The sequence below is a fragment of the Crocodylus siamensis genome, chromosome 1 (genome assembly GCF_052110815.1).
Source record: "Crocodylus siamensis isolate JL-2025a chromosome 1, ASM5211081v1, whole genome shotgun sequence".
Lineage (NCBI taxonomy): Eukaryota > Metazoa > Chordata > Crocodylia > Crocodylidae > Crocodylus > Crocodylus siamensis.
The window spans coordinates 228,311,373-228,329,540 of record NC_143395.1 but is presented as its reverse complement, the minus strand read 5'-3'; the positions used below and the strand labels follow the sequence as shown (position 1 = coordinate 228,329,540).

The 18,168-nt window shown below is 43.6% G+C and overlaps 1 protein-coding gene across 2 annotated transcripts; it reads left to right on the top strand.

The window, feature by feature from the left end:
- The first annotated feature begins 4,290 nt into the window (after positions 1-4,290).
- LOC149874232 (uncharacterized) lies at positions 4,291-17,699 on the top strand. Of its 2 annotated transcripts, XM_090058308.1 has the most exons (5): positions 4,291-4,370; positions 4,926-5,337; positions 7,188-7,273; positions 15,279-15,333; positions 17,007-17,699. In XM_090058308.1, exons 2-5 carry the CDS (start codon positions 5,269-5,271, stop codon positions 17,121-17,123), a joined length of 327 nt encoding a protein of 108 aa, XP_089914434.1. In that variant the 5' UTR covers positions 4,291-4,370; positions 4,926-5,268; the 3' UTR covers positions 17,124-17,699. The 2 variants fall into 2 exon arrangements, 1 of the variants encoding a protein (XP_089914434.1); XR_016443616.1 differs by lacking the exons at positions 15,279-15,333; positions 17,007-17,699 and having other exon boundaries at positions 4,926-5,015; positions 7,188-8,886.
- The last annotated feature ends 469 nt before the right edge of the window (positions 17,700-18,168 follow it).

The window sequence follows — 18,168 nt, the reverse complement described above, 5'->3', positions numbered from 1 at the left end:
TGTTTCGGGAGGTGACCGTCTGCCACTCTGCAGTAGAGGGCACTTCTTGAGGTGCATCATCCTTGGGTGTACAACCCTGAAGGGAAAGAAAATATCTGTCAATTTCTTCCTCTGCCTCCCTGATTCTGCTTGTCTCCTTTGGCCTGCACAGGATGTGGAAAGCGTGGAGTTGCCTCCTCCCCAGTATCCTCCTCTCCTTCCTTCTCCTCCACGGTTGCCAGGGCCTTGTACCTGTTCTCCAGCCGGACTGGAGGAACTGGTACTGCTGATATATGTGGGTCCAGGAGAAAGGGATAAACCAGAGGATCTGGGGGTTCAGTGAGGTGGTTGTGGGCTGGCAAGAGAGGGGACTAGCAGGGGTCCTTGTTCCCAGTAAGGCAAAAACTTCCCTGCCTGACACTGCCCTACATCCATTCTTTCCAGTAACTATGTAGTGGATCAGCTTCCAGTCACTGACCTATGAGGACAAAAGAGACCTATCAACCCAGCCCTTTCCTGGTCCTGAGTATAAACCTGGTAGTCATAGGCTTTGGTAGACTCCATTTTGATATATCAAAGGCTGCTGTGTGTTCACAAGGGATATGTGTGTGGACCCTGGCTGCTACTGAACATGCTCAACCTGCATGACTGTATAGCCTTTCATAGTTGTCCGTGTGTGGGGCTATGTGCCCCTATGTAGAATTCCAAACTGTATGCAAGTGGAATTTCTGGCATGTAGGCGATCAAAAATGCCACACAGACAACCAAATTTAGATGCTAAGACTACCAGAAAGAGAACATAATGTCATCCAAAGGGCCAGATTCATTCAGCCTGTTAGGGATATATTCCACCTAATATTTGTGCACTTAAGTGCGTTTTTATTCCACCCTGCTTAAATCTCTGAAAACCTGTTAATAAAAAAAGTGGATAGGTCATTCTTATCCTAACTACTTTTTTGTAAATCATTTTTAAGTCATAAGTTTGTTACAAAAGTAAATGCATTAATGGACTTATAGAGACTTGAACTGAGTAGAATAGAATTGCAGTTCGGTGCCTAACTCACATAGATTCTTTGTGGATGTGTCTACATGTGAATTAAGGCACTTTTCCTAATGCACATTAAATTTAGTACCTCCACTGTGAGGTACTAAACAAATGTGCATTAGACTGCATTGATCCTCAGTAACGAATATGCATGGTTTTTGTGATGCTTAATGTGCAGTAGCCTATTTTATTGCATATTAGCATAACAGTGTGGTTATTTACGTGATGCTTTAATGCATAGTAAAATAGGTTACTGCTCATTAAAGCACACATGTAGATGCGCCCTGTATCAATCAGATATTTACCCTTATTCACGTTTTACAGATGACGAACTAATGCAGAGATGAAGTAACTCATCATGTGAGATGTCAGCGGCAGAACAAGAAACTGAATGCGGGTCTCTTGAGTCCCGTGTCTTACCAATAGATCTTCCTTTGTATTATTCCTCCAAGAACTTTGTTCATCTGCTAAACTATGAGGCAGTCAACCAAGTATCTTACTGCAGCCATTAAAACAATCACTCCAGAATGATGACTGAGAATTCTCTATCTCATCAGGATTAAAATACATTTTTTTCAATGCACGTAGCTTAGAAAAAACTGTCTGGTGTAGGCATAGCTGCTATTTAAAAAAAAGTGTATAAAAATTTTACTTTCAACTTAGGGAGACTGTGTTTGTAAAACACCTGTTGGTTACTAAAAGAGCAGGAGGAAGAGGCAATACCTATTTGCTTTCTTTTCCACCTTTTCAACAGACACCTACAAAAAACAGGCAGCTTTTTGCCACAGCTGGTCTATGTTCACATGGTTTGCATCAAGCTGTATGAATGTAAACCAGGAGTAGCATGTGCAGCTGTTTGCTGTTGCCAGGAACTGAGCCATGCTGGGAACCTGCTGTAAGTGACTTGGGCGGGGGTTGTTTGGTGGGGTGTTGTGGGCTAAAAATAGCCTGGTTAGGTTTTGGGGTGTAAGGAGAGTACAGCCAGAGCTGTGGTGAGTGGCTGGGCTTTCCCAGGCCTGTGTGTATGCTCCAAATGTGTTCTGACATTTGATAGATCAGGTTAACTTATTCCAGATTTTAGTTCACTTCTTCAGGCAAACTTAGATGGAGCCTGCCATTTTTTTTTTGCCCAATGTAACCCCTCTGAACACCTGTACAGATGGGCATTTAGATTGACCTAACCCTAGTTATGCCAGTCTAAAGGTAATAGCTGTATGTACACTAAGAACACAGATGAACTGATAAGCTTGATTTGAACCTATTTCGGTATGTGCTCAAACCAAATGTTACTTGATTAAAGAATGAATTCTTTGTCCTGGCAGTAGAGAGTAGATGACTTTTTTGGACAATTATCAGTCAGATGGCCTTCTAAGGTTTGCCTTTACCTGGAGAAGTAAAATATTGACTGTTCTTTCTCTTTAAATCCTATTGGTTTGATGCCAAATGGCAGAGGCTGTAGCTGATCATTTTATTCAGTGTCACCCAGAGGCTTAGTCAAGGTTCTCTATCATTGTTTAAACCCCTGGGGGCAGAAGTTCAGATTTGGCTCTGACTAGTAGGTTTTTTGATGCTGTGCAAAATTGTCATCATGAGACTGCTTAACTTCTCCAAACCCTCAAAAATAGTGATCATCATTTATATTGTAGTGGTACCTAGGAACCCTTTTCTAAGGTGAACGAGGATCTGACAAGTGGGCAAAACAGATACATTTATTGGGTTTTTGCTTAAGGAAAAAAAAGATTGAATTTCTTAAGAGTTCTTGAACTGGACAGAGATATGATTTTGCTGGTTGGGAGAAATGATGGTGAGGGAAGGGAAGGTGTGGAAATTGAAATCTGGCAGCTTTAGATGAATCATGCCTTTAGTTTGAACTAGCTGACTAGAAACACCAAAGTTCAGTTCACATAGTGACAAGCTTTATCAAATCAAAGCTAGCAAAAGAGTTTCCAAGAACACGTGTGGAGCCTCATTTCTTTTTTACATGCAGTCAGTTAAACCAGTGCAAAGTGAACATAAACACTCTCCCAAGTTGCTTTCCCTGGGATGTAGCTTAAGGGAGAATTGGTGCCAGTGACACGTCTTTTTAATCCTTGTTCTTTATCAGGCTTTTCATGAACATTCCACTTGAGTTTTGTAATTGCACCACCAGTTAATGACTAACAGTCTGTGTCATGGCAAACCCACAGGTCATCAGATTAGTACATCAGTGTTGACACTGATGACGAATTAATTGAACTGCCCATGGTGGAGGATGGGTGAAGAAGGGACATGGAAGGGATATTTCTGTGTTTAAAAAATACATGAATTTCTAATTGCAAAAGACCAGTGAATGATTATATAAAGAGGCTCAGTGCAACTCAGGTTGAAACTAGTTGGGGGTACACCCTTTGCTCTTTTGTTTTTCTTAGCTTCCATGTGTGTATCTTTGTCTGAACCTTACAAACAAACAAGGCAGTGTCCTGTACTGCTGAGAATAAAGCACTGAGTAATATTTTGTCTTCAGAAGAGGCCTGTTTATGTGATTCCCAGTGATAATAAATACTGGAAGTGAAGTTACAGAAACCTTGGGGGAATTCCAGGCTGGGATTAAACTCCATTGTGAGTAGTTCTGGACACATTTTACCCATACCTCAGTGAGAACATCATATCCAAAGGCCAGGAAACTTGGAAGTATGGATTTGGTTCCAGATCAGGTCAATTTCTGCTTGTTTCACATGACATTTTTTTCTCTAGGGATAGGGAAGTGGGTAATGGTATGACTGCAGGCACGAAATGCTTATATCTTATATTTTGCATATCCTGTAACTGTTAATGAGAGCTAGGTTGTCTTTCTTTTTTGAGCAAATCGGAAGGAATTGGAAAATAACAAACCGCTGAAGCAGTTGCTAGGGTAAGAGATGGAAATCTACAGCCTGTCTACATCCTTTAGAAATGGAAACTGTAAACATTTGCTGTGATGTGGACAGTAATGGAAAGCATGCCTCAGCTGAAACAGACTTACACCAGGTCAACAAAAGTCACTTATCTGAGGCACCTGTTGAGCATAATTCTCCACATCAGTACCTTGATTTTCACTGCAGTGGCTCTATGGAGGTTGTATCAAATCCCTGTAAAGATCCCTGCCAAGGCAGAGTGGGAAAGTTTGCAGCCACAGTAGTTTGCAAAAGCATATGCATGTTTTTGATTGGCTCCTGAGGCAGGCAAGGGGAGGGAACTCAGTCCCAGGACACAGCCTGGGTCAGAGAGACGTCTGAAGACGGGAGACCCTGGGCAGGAACCACCTGAGCCTGCCGTTGCTGGGCTATGAATAGAAGCTGTGATCAGTGATGGGGAGAATACCAAAAAGGTCTCCTTTCTTCTTGTGAGGCAGAGGGATCCACGGAGAGCATGGGTGATTTGTGCCTCCTGAGTCGGGGGGGCACTTGCCGCCCCCAGCGGCCAGTCAGTGACCGGAGGCAGGGGCGGGGTCCCCCCACAGCTGACCCTCGTGACCTGCACATGGCAGAGCAGCGTGCCTATGGGACTTCTGGGCAAGTGTGATCAGGGACCACAGAGATTGCTTCTCCTGGTGCCCTGCTCCCTGGCTGCTGCTCTCAAGGGGGGCACCAGTGCTCTTGCCTGCTCCCCTTGCCCAGGAATGCTAGCTGTCAGGGGGTGCACATGCAACCCCGTGTGGCCCCCACACGTTGCCACTGTGGAGAGGAAAAGGGTCGTAAGGGAGACTTGCCTAGGAGGGCAGGGTGTCAATCTGGGAAGGCTCTGGGGAGAGTTAGCTGAAAAAACAGCTTTGGGTCAGGTGGGTGATAAACCCAGGGTTGTTTCAGTTATCAGCAGAGGACCTGTGTTTGTCTAGAGAAAGGTGCTTTGGGGGGAGGGGGAACATTGTGTGATTCTTTTGCAGATACAACAGACAGTTGGACCAGAGGAAAGCTGCTCTTCCCCATGCGGGCTCTAGCAGAGAGCCCTGCAAGTGGAGCTGCACCAGCCAATGGTACTATATTGCTAATGTAAAGGAGAGCTGATGTTTTGTGTTAACCTGTATGCTCCTGCTGAAATTCACTTGAGTCTCAAGGTTTAAGCTGGGGAGTTGTACCAAGGGTGTTTTTGATTCAATTGGCATAAAGTGTTTTTAGTTCCTTGATATCTGGCTTTGACAATTAGATATTGATACCCTGTTTTGCTATTAACCTCATTCATATGTTGACTATTTTGTAAATAATACACTGTCTAACTAGTTAGACTGTATGTACTCCAGTGTGTGGGCAAACAACAAGAAGACGCTCAATGGAGAGGTCGCCTCAGCCTTAGGGGTGGTAAGTTGACTGAGGCTATTTAACACCCCAGGACCCCGAATCCAGTAGCATAGCACAGATCAGGGTGCATGTACCCCCTGTGCCTGCCCCAGGGTTGGAAGCAGCAGTGGGAGTCCGCCACCCTGCATAAGTCACTTGGGCAGTGAGCATCCCATGACTTGCCCCAGGGCCACATTCACCCCCCTCCCCCACAGGAGCCTCGATCTGCCCCCCCCCCCAACGCTCCTTCCATCCCCCACACCCGTTCCCGTCATTACATATACTGTAATGACATGCGCTGCTCCTTACATGGCTGAGTTCCCAGCCTCCTGCAGTCTCTATCTGTGTGTGCCTCTCCACTCTGCTGCAGCCGCCAGGAGCCTACGCCTGGACTTCCTGGCCTTGCGGGAGCTAAGCCCCATTAGCCCCAGCCTTCCACCATCTGTGGAGAGACAGACTTTGTGGGGGTTGTGGGTTGCAGGTCACAGCAGGGTAGTAATTATGCTAATGGATCCCAGTGTGAAAAAGATTGGAACTGCTGTTTTAGATGGTTAAGACAGCCATGGTGGTCATGAAACAGATTGGTAAAGGCATAGGTGTGTGTGCATTTGCAGCAACAAAATAAAAAACAATGAAAAAAAGAAAAAAATGTTCAGGGTCTGCAGCCCCAGGTACGAACTGGGATCCCTCAGCAAGCTTTGTGTCAGGACTTGTATTCTCTGAGGGAGTTTTGATAAGAGGTGTCCAGTCAGTACTAGTTAGCTTTCTTAACACACAGACTTGTTTGTTTAACTGGTCAGACAGATCTTACAACAATAAACCATCCATATCCCATGCCCTATGGCTTACCATTCCCACCAAGCTAGTAAAGTCTTCAAATTACTCTTCACATACTCTTTCAGAATCTGATCCTTCTTCATCTGCTTTGACCAGGAGCAAGCACATCACTGAGAAGTCCTTCAGTATTTCTAAAGGCCTTGTAGCAGTGTTGTATGGCTTTTGGCTCTTAGCTTTCAGTTTTGTCAAAAGGACTGCATAACTTTGTTCCCAAGTCTGGAAGTGGTGTTTTCACTGCATGTTACTTAACCATTGTCTTGCAATTGGTCCCTGAGGTTTTGTCGGAATGTTTTTTTGTCCGGAACCACTGTGTTGCTTTCCTGTCCCCCCACAATTGCCTATTAAATTAGACCCATACATTCATAAAGGAAAGTTTAATGACCCAACATACTACATAGTAACTACTCATGTACAATATTCAGAACATTATTATGTAGTATCTTTATGTTTGCACTAAGTACTTCATATGGCTAGATCCTATAACTTTAGGACATTGTTTTATACAATATTTATTATAAAGTCACCTGAGTTTGTACCAACCACACTATCTTTTAATATTCTCCTCGGGCATAGTTTGCCTATGGATTTGATAGGAATCTCTCTCAGCATAGTTTTTATTTGGACTAGCCTGTTAAAGAGGTAGCTGTTTGCTTCTGGTAAATTTAAAATGGCCATTTTGTAGTTGCTTTTCCTTTTGCTGTCTTTTTACTACTCTATAGTTTCTCCCAAGTTTTCTTTCCTTTTGGTAATGTGATGGGTCTTCGCATGGCATAAAAAGGTGCTTTGATACAAAACTTGCTCTGTGAGATCCACCTGTGGAGTTTTGTTAATTGGAAACATGAACACATGGCTTTGAAATAAAAGTAGTATTTATTGGAATGGTCTTCTTACAATCCTAACAGCATTCAATAAGAGCCTTCCCTATGCTGGCCCTGTGCAGTTTAGAAGTACAAACCATGGTTTGTTTGTGTTTTTGTAATGATATTCCCCTTTAACCCAGTTACTGCAAAAATTGTGTAATTGTGTCTACACAGGCATGTGTCAACCATGTTTATACACATTCCCATATTGTGGCGCACAACCTTGTTTGCATTATTGTGTTCCCAGAGATTCTAGACAGGTAAGCGATACTCTCTTGATGGAATGTTGCAGCATTTGGAGGGCATGCCTCTAGACCAGCACAACTAGTACTCAAGACGATGAATTTTGTGAGTCACAGAAGGGAAAACTGACAAACCTTCAGTTCTGGCAGTGGGTTCTCAGCTCAACTACAAAACAATGGACTGGCAACCACGCGCCAGCTTAACTGGCAGAGAAAAGAATATTAGCTGCCATGGTTTCTAATCAAGTACTAATGGCAACTGTGGGTACAAACTGAGTTTAGCACCAGCCTTCGTTGTAAGTGGCCAAAACATGTTTAAAAGGTATAGCATGCATGTGTAATTAAAGCTACCTTCAAACTTGGGCTTTTGGGGTGTTTTTACACATGCTCTGCGAGTGGTGGTGGGGCACTTTAATTAGTGGCTCAGAGAGCTGCTCTAATTAAAATGCCTGTAGCATCTCCTAAATTCAGCATCCTGCACTGCAAAATAGCAGTGGGGGTGCTTTAATGAGCTTGTTCAACAAGTTTTAAAGTGCTCCCCCCCCCGCCGTTTTGAAGCACGGGATGTGGAGGCTGCTGGAATACGCTACTTGGCATGCTCCAGCAGACTCAGTTAATCAGGTCTGCTCTGAAGCACTGTAATTGCATCGTGTCAAAGCAGCATCCCTGCACATGTACAGGCACCGCTGGATGCCTGTTTAAACATATCACCATGCTTAGGTGACAGCTGATTCCTGATTCCGACAAAAATATTTAGATGGAGCGGCACCGGATACCATTATTCATAACAATGAGTACATGATGCTGAAAAGTCAGATACCGCAATTTTTGCTTAGGTCTGTTATGATGTTCTGTATTATGAAAGGATTGTAATTACCCATTGCAAATGTCATGAAAGATTACCTACAGGCTATTTTCACTCCTTGCATGGTGCTTGGTAATACTACATTAGAACTCATATGGGACTCTCCTACCACAGACTTCCAGCTTCCACGTTTTTCTAAGGTTCCATGATATTGCCACTAGAAAGGCTGCAGCTGATTCAACACTATAATGTAATATTTGCTATCATTAATTCAAATGTTGAACAGCTGTTCAGGCTGACCACTGTTCAGTAGTCATCTAAGTGGCTCATTAATTGTGAACACTTGTTCTTCAATAGCTGTTTGTGTGGATTTTTGGGAAATTGTTCTTTGTGTGAAATTGTACTATTGAAATTTGTGTGAATATTATTTGTGAAAAAGAGAATTTGTTATTCTTTATTCACTATGTATGACTTGCCACTTATCCTTCACTCTTCATTTCTTTCCTGTAGTGATAAGTACTTCACTCTTCATTTCTTTCCTGTAGTGATAAGTACATGATAAGTAGACAGTAATATATAATTTTTAAAAAGTTTAAAATGTTTCTATTGGTAAATCAAAGAGCAGAACTGATACGGTATGACTTAAACAAAGAGCATGAGTAAGAACCAGTGAAGAGCTGAATTAAATAACTTGCAACCACGCTGTAGGCTAAATACTTTCATTAAAATGATCTAACAGAGAGTGATGAGTAACAAATGCATTCTCAGACAGTAGGACTAGTTTCTGAATGATTTGCAAATCTGAAGGAAAAAAAAATCTAAACGTACCATTTTTCAAAAGGGCCCCAGGCTTAGCTTCACAAAGATATCATGCCCAGCTCTTCGTGAGGAGCCTAATCCCCACAGATTTCAATAGACCAATTCATTTTTTTCCTGTCAGCTTTACAGATCATTCAGAAACTGGCTCTCCTCTCATATAATGCATTTATTAGAGACCTAACTATCTCTTTGGATCTGGGTGTAAGTAATAAGGGCTTCTTTATACAATAGCAACAGCATGTCCTGGAAACCAGGGGGCTGAGTACTCCCCACTTATTAGAATCCAGGGAGGCACTCCAGACCCAGCAGTTCTCTCATGAGGCTGCTCTGGGCTTATCCACAGCTCCTACTCAGTCCCCCACTCTTCAGCAAGCTTGAGAGCTGCCTCTGGGGATGAGTCCAGAGCAACATCACTAATGACCTTCCAACTCTGGAGTGTGGTTAGCATACTCAGATGAATGGGTGTGCTCAGACCCACTCTGGGAGCAGTGGCAGCTGCAATATAAACAAGCCCTTAGGGGTAGAGACAGACATTGCACATAAACTAGTTTAAATGATCAGAAACTGGTTTAAACCTGTAATAAAACAGATGGTAAGTGCACATAAACTGGTTTGAAAATGGCTGAAACTGGTTGAGATAAACCTGCTTGAATGTAGTATCAGACTTAACTGATTCAGGTCAAATCGGTTTATGTAGTGTCTGTCCCAGACTCCTTCCTGGTTTAAGTTAAATCAGACTTCCCCAGCATCCCGGCATGTTCTTTGGGCTGGGCGGGGTGTTCTGCTCCACAGCAGACCTGGACCTTCCCTACTACTCCCTAGCTGCAGTTCTGGCAGAGACTACAGGCATCTGCCTGGCTTCCCTCTGCTCCCTGCCATCTCCTTCCCTCACCACTCCCTGCTAAGCAGGAATTCCCTGCTCCCCTCTGCCTTACGTAGACACCTCTCAGCATTAGCTAATATACCACATTCTAGCTACAGTCCATGCTGTGGCAGATGGGACAAAGGCAGACAGGACTGTGACACTTAGGGCTCTTTGGATCTAATCAGCAGGTAGTTGGTAATGTCTCTCCATTCCTTCTTTGGAACAAATTGTTTAAGAAGACCTTGAACTGATGAGAGATCCTTTTGTTTTCCTGATGGGGTGATAAATGCTCCCTACTGTGTAACTAAAAGCTGTGTAAATCCCATCTGGCTCCCTTGCTGACCAGTGAAGGACAGGGGCTCCCTAATCAGACTGGCCTTATGGGGCCTGGCTATGTCCCCCCTCAGCTCAGCACTGTAGAAAGAAAGGGAAGGCTGCTCTAGTACCCTCCAGCTTCTATCCTGAGCCACCACAGGCATTTGCCTGGATTTTTTCAGTTCAGAGGGGATGTCTGTACAGTTAAGAATTGATTCAGCATAGGCAGGTTAGATTAACCTGCACAGATTGAATCAGTTCAGGCTCAGGCTTTTTGAATGTATGTCCCAGCCTAGGAGTATAACAGCTTATTTAAACCCAAAAATCTTACTGTGTTCCCTATGGTTTAACTAACCCTTAGCATGGCTGCTTTAACCACCCTTTAGCATGGCTGCAGTAATACTGGTATGAATTACTTGACACCATGGACGTGGCACCCATGATGGGTTGCAAGAGCTGAACTATTCCAATAAAATACCCCTACTAAATAGAAGCAGGTAAGCTGGAACCAAAATTGTGTGGCCATCAGATCCAGCTCCCTTTTTGTAAGGTGCCTTAAGAGTCAAAGTCAGACTGAATGAGACTATTATATTAGTATAATTTATATACAACAATGATGTTGCCAGTGAAAATATAAATTATGGAGCGTGTTGGTATAGCAATATACCCCTTATGGTGGTGCATTTTTTCTGGATGCAATTCATCCAGCACAAGCCCTAAACCGCCTTTAAGTGCTATTTTGAGGGCTTATGGGGCACCAAAGTGGTAAAATGGGTAGAACAACCCTCTGTCCTGGATTTTCTGGGACAGAAATTCAGGGCTATTTCTCTGAAAAGTCCCTTAAATAGACCTTTTATACCAAACATAAAAAAATTGGTCCTGGATAGGAAGGTCTTCCCCCCCACATACTCCCTGAATGCTTCTATAGCTCTTGAATGTTTCCATGGAGCTATAGGCAGATCCAGGATTTTAAAAAAGAGGATGTGGGAGCAGTAACTAATGCTCTCCCATGATCCCCTTCATCCTCTCTACTTATGCTTCTGGATGCAGGAAGGGGAGGTCTGCCTACCACTGCTGTTGCCCCAGTTGCTCCTGCCTTGCTCTGGCTGGGGCTCCAGGGAGCAGCTGTTTGGGGATCTAGGCTCAGCCAGGGATGGCAGCCAATGTGGACAGGTTCTTCATCCCTTGCCTGCTCCCAGGCTGGCAGAGAACACCTAGGGGGACCAGGGAGGGAGAGTGGTGCCCAGTACCACCACTTGCTGTCCCTAGCTGAGCCTAGATCCCTGCCCAATCACTCCCTGCGGTCTTTGTTTGATTGGCTCTGAGGATCCATTTGCCCCTCGGTCAGCCAGAGATAGAGGCAGCAGTGCATGGGTGTCCCATTCCCACACCCAGAAGTTTTAGTAGAGAGGGTGAGAAGGAAAATGGGATGAAGGGGAGGAGTGCCACTGAAAACAGAAGGGAAGGGAGGGGATGCTGGGAGAGGTGTTCTTATCCCCTTTAGAGACTAAAAAAAAGTGCTGCTTCTGTGGCATCATCTGGAGACTACATGGGACCCAGGTATCTGAGGCTATGGGGAATGGAAACTGCTGAGCTACACTGTGGAAAGGGGGCATGACAGCACCTCTGCATACCCTCTGTCTGCCTCTGCATATTGCCATTTCTGTCTGAGCACAGCAGCCACAGCTATACTAAATAGAGCAGCTGAGAAGCATAGCTGATGAACTTGGGTGCAATGCTGTGTGAGGATGCTTACACTGCTTCTGGTTCAGGAGCTTGCTGCAAGTTACCTCCCAAGTGTGAAGCACTGTAGTTTCATGCACATGGAGCAGAGCTCATTGCCCTTGATGCAGCATTGCATTAAGATGCGTCCACTAACTGGATGCTGCGACAAAATCAACTACTTCGGCTTCTGGAGGTCTGTGGGACTTCAAGGACTGTGTCCTGTATTTTGCCCCCTGAAAGTTGGTTGCATTAGTATTGGTCCTTGTATACACTGGACCTGATTGGAAAATGCAACTTTATTGTAGCCAAGTTTGGTTAAGGAAGATACCAATTTTGATGAAACTTTCATTTGCAAATAATAGGGGCCAGAATAGGATTTCTGCAGTGGCTAGATGGGGAGCAAGAGAATGACGAGCATCCCAAGGCAGCAGATAGTTGAAGGGTGTGAGGTTATTAACTGAATTGTAGGGGGCTCAGGCCCGAGTTCCTGCTCTGAATTGTATTTTCTCTCCCTCTCTGGTTTCATATGACACATCCTCTAAAGGTATTGTTAATTCCATCCTTATGCAGAACCAAAGCAATCTTGTAAACGTAAACCAAAATTTTACAGTAGAGGAAAATCAAATTCCTGCAAAAATCTGATTTCACCTACTCTGTCTTTCCAATTGTATCGGGCTATATCAAATCACAGGTATAGGTCTGGGAACACTGTCAGCGCTCCTAAGTATGACAAAATGAATGAAGCTAAGGCTGTCATGACTGTGAAACTGCCGGCGGTGCTCTTAAAGTCCTAAAGACATGATGTGGCTTTGTATCATGATCTTCTCATGTATAGGTCCAATTTGCACCATTTGATCCCAAAAACTGTTTGCTGCTGGAGGGGGAACTATCTCAGTGTAGAATTTCCAGTAAAAACCTATACCAGTCATTTGCACCTTGACTTCCTTATTTTTGACCACAGTGCAAAAAGATCAACAACAACTTTCACTTATGTGACTCGGAACCTTCCTGGCAATGCATAGGGAGAAATTTCCATGGGAGAGGAGTGGTGCTTTCTAGTGGAAAAGTACTTGCTGCTCTCTCCTGGATTTAGCATATCACATGAGACCATTCACATGCTTAAAGTTAAGCACATGTGTAACTGCTTTGCTCAAGTGGAGCCATATGCTCAAACGGGTTACTTAACAGTCTCTTTCTAGCTGTAGGTCTCATTGGACTGCCTGCGTGCCACCATAATTCATTGACTATGTGCATGGGAGGATCTAGAATTTTGAAAAGGGAGGTGTACATGGTGAGGTGCATCAGCACACATAAAAACAACATATTTTTTTTTTTTAGTTAAAAATAAAGTAGAAGCTTTACTAATATGCTAGGGACCCCAGGCTGTATTATTCAGTTCAAGATTGAAGCAAAAAAATAAAAAAGTAACGTAATTGGAATGAGTTAAAAATAATTTGAAGGGCTATGAAACAGGAGCTTCATTACCAAGAGCAGCTAAAAAATATTAGCATTGCAGAACAAAGGATAGTTTGATTGGCAGAACATTATGTCCATTAAATGGAGAGGGTTGTTAACACTTGTGGAATGAAGAGTTTAGAAGGGATCAGGCAGGTTACAGTGAACCATGAAGTCAATTGACTTCCTCAGCACTGCCTGCCTAGAAATACTGCTACCAGGAAGCTGGTTTTAAGCTGTGGGTGAACTAGGAATCAAAAGGGGGTACAAGTGCACCAGTGTACCCCACAAATGCACCCTTGAATGTGTGCTGCTAGGTAATAATGCGAAAGGACTCTATCTGGAAAAGTGACACTGCCTCTTTTCTCAGAGGACTATTTACAGAGATGCTGGAGCTAGCAATCTAACCATGTGCACACGAGGGGCAGAATCCTATTTTACCTGACATGTCTAAATGACAATTACTTAGTTTTTGGTGCTGGCATGCAATGTCTGATTCTATTCTGGGTGCTGCATAAACATACAAATGTCAACATGCTTGCTGTTGCACTTAGTAGGGCTATACGCTGGGTGGGTAGGGAAGTGACACTATATTTGCAAGACCCAGACCTCCTTTGATATTTGTTGCTTAATAACTTGAACATTTTGGGCAAGACACCTGAAGCCTCTGTTGCTGCTTCAGCTTTCTCTCTGCACTGGGGAGGTACTTCTTTCATGAATTCTGTGGGTTACATATCAATACTTGTAAATATCTTTGGAATTTACTGATGGGAAGATTTATATGAGAGGAAAGTGTTTTTGTGTGTTCTGTTCCCTTGTCTAATCCAAGCCACCTACCTAATATGTTGAACTAGCTACCAATCATGTATGTTTCACGTAAAGATCAATTTGGCAAGGGACAGACAATTTCTGCAGTTTAGTCTAATCTGGCTAGGCTAAATCAGTTTTGTAGCCAGACAGACATCACAGAAATGCAGGCACATGCCTGCAGTGGCTCAGGCTACAAGCCAGGGGACGCTAGAGCAGCCCTTCTTTCGCTTGCACAGAACTGAGCTGAGGGTGGGGCATGGCCAGGCTCTGGCAGGATGTGCTGATTAGCTCAGGAGAGAATTGATAACAGCATTTATCACCTTTAACTCAGTGTTTATCATCCCATTAAGAAAACAACAAAGAGACATTACCTGTTGATTCTACCCCTTGACTCAGCACAGACCATAGCCAGCATGTGGTCTGTTAGCTAATACACAGACACCTCTCAGCAAGGCAGAGGGGGGGAGGGAATTCCTGCTTAGCAGGGAGTGGTGATGGGGGAAGGGAGGAGCAGCCTGCAGTCCCTTCACAAGCTGCAGACAGGGAGCAGAGGGGATGGGCCAGCCCTGCTGTGGAGCAGAGAGTCCCAACCAGCCCAGAGAGCGTGCCAGGATGCTGTGGGAGTCTTATTTATCTTAAACCAGCAAGGGACATTGCAGAAACCCGTTAGACCAAAATCAGTTAAGTCTGATAGCACATTTAACCAGGTTTATCTGAAACTGGTTTCAGCCATTCTCAAACTGGTTTCTGTGCACTGAACATCTGTTCTGTTACAGGTTTAAACCAGTTTCTGACTACTTAAACTGGTTTATGTATAATGTCTGTCCCTAGCCTTTATGTTTTACAATTTAAAACTGTGAGACTATAATTACAATTGAGAACATAAAACCTGGGAGAAAATACATGATTTGCTGCTATGTGTTGCTTCCTTTTGTTGCTTGTTTGCATTAGGATAAACTAGAAAAAAGTGAGTATGCCTCATAACATAGGAAAACTGACAGCCAGCCCTCAGATGTGATACATTCATTCATGTCCACTGACGTCAATGAGGCAATGCTGATCTAGACCAGTGGAGGATTTTGTACTAGAAGCTTTACTGGGTGGAACAGTACTACATATTTCCATTTGGCATATTTTGCATTTTTATGACTCTGCTTTGTATTTTTGTTGTTGTGTTAGGATGTCCACATTGTATTGCGTGTCTATATAGCATCTGCTTTGTTTTACAGATACAATGTGAATTCATTTTTTTTCCTTTTATGGAAATTACTTCACATTTGGCTGGTGAGTTGAAGGAAAATATTTGTGGATCTTACACAGGGAAATGATTGAATCTGGAAAGTCCCTCATTAGAATTATTCTTTAGTTGAAACCAAAATATTCTTTCTTAGATGAGTACTCATTCTTTTCTTTCTTCTTGAAAGGAAAGAAAAGTCCTTCATTCATATCAGTGGGCATTTGTAAAAATGAGGAGTACCAGATGGAGTTATTAGCATGACAGTCCCAGGAACTGTCAACCCCTTATCCTTTCTGCAAAACTGATAATATCAGACTCTATTGGAAAAGCTAGTTAGAAAGTACTGTGAAACCTAGCTTTTAATTTCTCTCTTAAGTGTCCAGACAGTAAACCAAAACTACTGCTTGTGCTCTGACTAATCAAAAGTTCCAAGAGGATGATTGGAACATTTTGTAAACTTATTTTGAAAAGTACAGTGTGAAAGGGATGGATCCAAGTCAAAATTGAAAGTTGAAGTTGGAGTGAATTTATATAGGGGCTGCTACCCAGACTTCTTCATTGTTCAAGGTTCAGTTTCAAGGTACATGCTATAAGCACAGCATATGAACTGAGGTACCTTATATTATTCTGTAAATTTATACGTAGGGAATAGGTGGAATTGTGGTTGATTCCCTTGCTGTGCTAGCCTGTGCTTTTGAGCATGCTGAGGGAGTGTTGTAACTCTGGTACAAAGTCAGGATATGTTGTGACCCACCTAGAGGAAGAAGGGAATTGAGAGTGAATAATTCCTATCAAGACTTCTTTGATGACAGCATCTTCTGGAACAGTGTATATCCTACTGGTCAAGGATCATCTAGCCATATCATATTAGTTTTGTTTCTACAAAAAAAAATGTTTTTTGCTATTATTACTCTCCTTTGTTTCTTCTGCCTTTTCCCTTCTAGGTGATGGGACAGTTTGAATGCCACCATATTCAGACTATTATAGGTCCCTTGAGAATAAAAATCCCCAGAGGCCATTTATCTACCCTGAGAAGGGCTCAATCCTGTGACATACTGAGGCAATCCTGTAACGTACATGAGACACTTAGTGCTGAGCTGCCAAATTAGCACTGCAGTAAAGTGTCACTGTCTACATGAGTGCTGTTATTAAGCTGGAGTAAACTAATTACCTCTGCCATAGGATAGTACTGCCTGACAAAAGTTCTGTTCCATGGCAGAGTTATTTACTCCGCCTCAACGCATGTGTAGATGGTGACCTGGGCTGTCTGGGTCATGAGCAGGGATCCTGGTTTTCTCTGATTAAAAAAAAATACCTAATTTTCTGATTAAAGAAGTCACCCAAAATCCACATTTTTCTGTGATCAAAGTGAAACATCACTAATATATTTATATATAAAGTCCGCTTGTAGTTGTGCAGTGTTTCATTTACATGGGGGTGGATGTACTGTGCCCTCTCTTAAAGTTGCTTGGGGGGCGGGGAGGAAGCATTAATTTGTTTAGTGGTGGGAATTTAGTGCTGCTGAGAGATGTACAATGAACTCCTTAATGGACTGGGGAGACATCTGGGTTTCTGCATAATAGTCCTTTGTGCATGGCTGCGTTAATTCACCAAGTGGCAAGGATGCTGCTTGGTGACTGCCAATAGTCCATCTGCTACAGGGTGTAGGGACAAGTTCTTTGACCATGAACACTTTCGTCCCCACCATTCCTGTTATCAGCTACTGCATCCACTGGGAGGCAGAGATGTGCACCCAAAGCATGGACATCAACAGGGACTGGAGCTGAGTGAATGCATGAACACTGCCGCAGGCAGCGATGGTCAAGAGAAAGCATGATGGAGACATTGGTGGCAGCCTTAGAATCATGAGTACAGTCTGCAGATGAATGGCGGGATGAATTCTGAGAGGTGTATGGAAAGGTTGAAGAGTGAGAGGCAGCAGCTCACTGGGACATTATGGCCAGCATGAGGGAATTCCTTGACCTGGCCAGACAATGCTGTCAAGATATTACAGAGAACAAGCGAATGGAGGGTATGTTTAGAGAGGAGTCCCTATTCATGAGCTGTTCCTCCCCAGGACCACCCATGCAACATCCACTGTATGTGCCCCTATCCGCAAGCTGACCCTCATAGAGACCCCATCTGTGATCAGCCCCACATAGTGATAACCTCAGCAACAGCCACTGTGCCTGCAAATGAGGGGTGCCCCTACTCTAGCAGACCAAGAAGAGCACCACTACACTTTAGAGATGAAGGGAAGGCTGAGACAGAAGGGGCGCTGGGGCAGGGGAAAGAGCCTATGATGGGTGATGGGTTTTTAGTTGCCAGTGCTGTTGCTTCTGTAGGACTTCAGGGAGATGGCACTGTGTTCCTGCATTATTTTAATTCTGCTTTGGTTATGGATAATAAAATAAATAATTTGGTGAAATCATAATGACGTTTCATCCATGTCCATCTGCTGTAATAGGAGGGGTTGTAGGTGTGGGGAAGGGGTCAGGGAAGCAAACCAAAGAAAACCAGGCTTGTTTCAGACACATTGTATGAATGAAAGAGGACACGTCTACCTCTGGACAGAAGGAGGGGTGTTTGCCCAGAATGTGGGTACCATGGGGTATTATTATTGTGACCAGAAAGACATGGCAGTCAAACCAAGGCCAGGGGGTGGTGGGTTGGCCCAGAATTTTGTTAATGTGGGAAGCAATAATTGGGTGAGTTATGTGCACTGTGCACATAATATTCCCTCTGAGTGCAGCTTCTCAGGGTTCAGGAGTTCAGCTGGTGACTGGCAGTGGAGGAGTACAAAGCAAATTCAAAACTAGGCAAGCAGTCTTGATTAACTGCTAATTGCCACCAATAAAAGACAGGCATGCCCATCGCCAGCT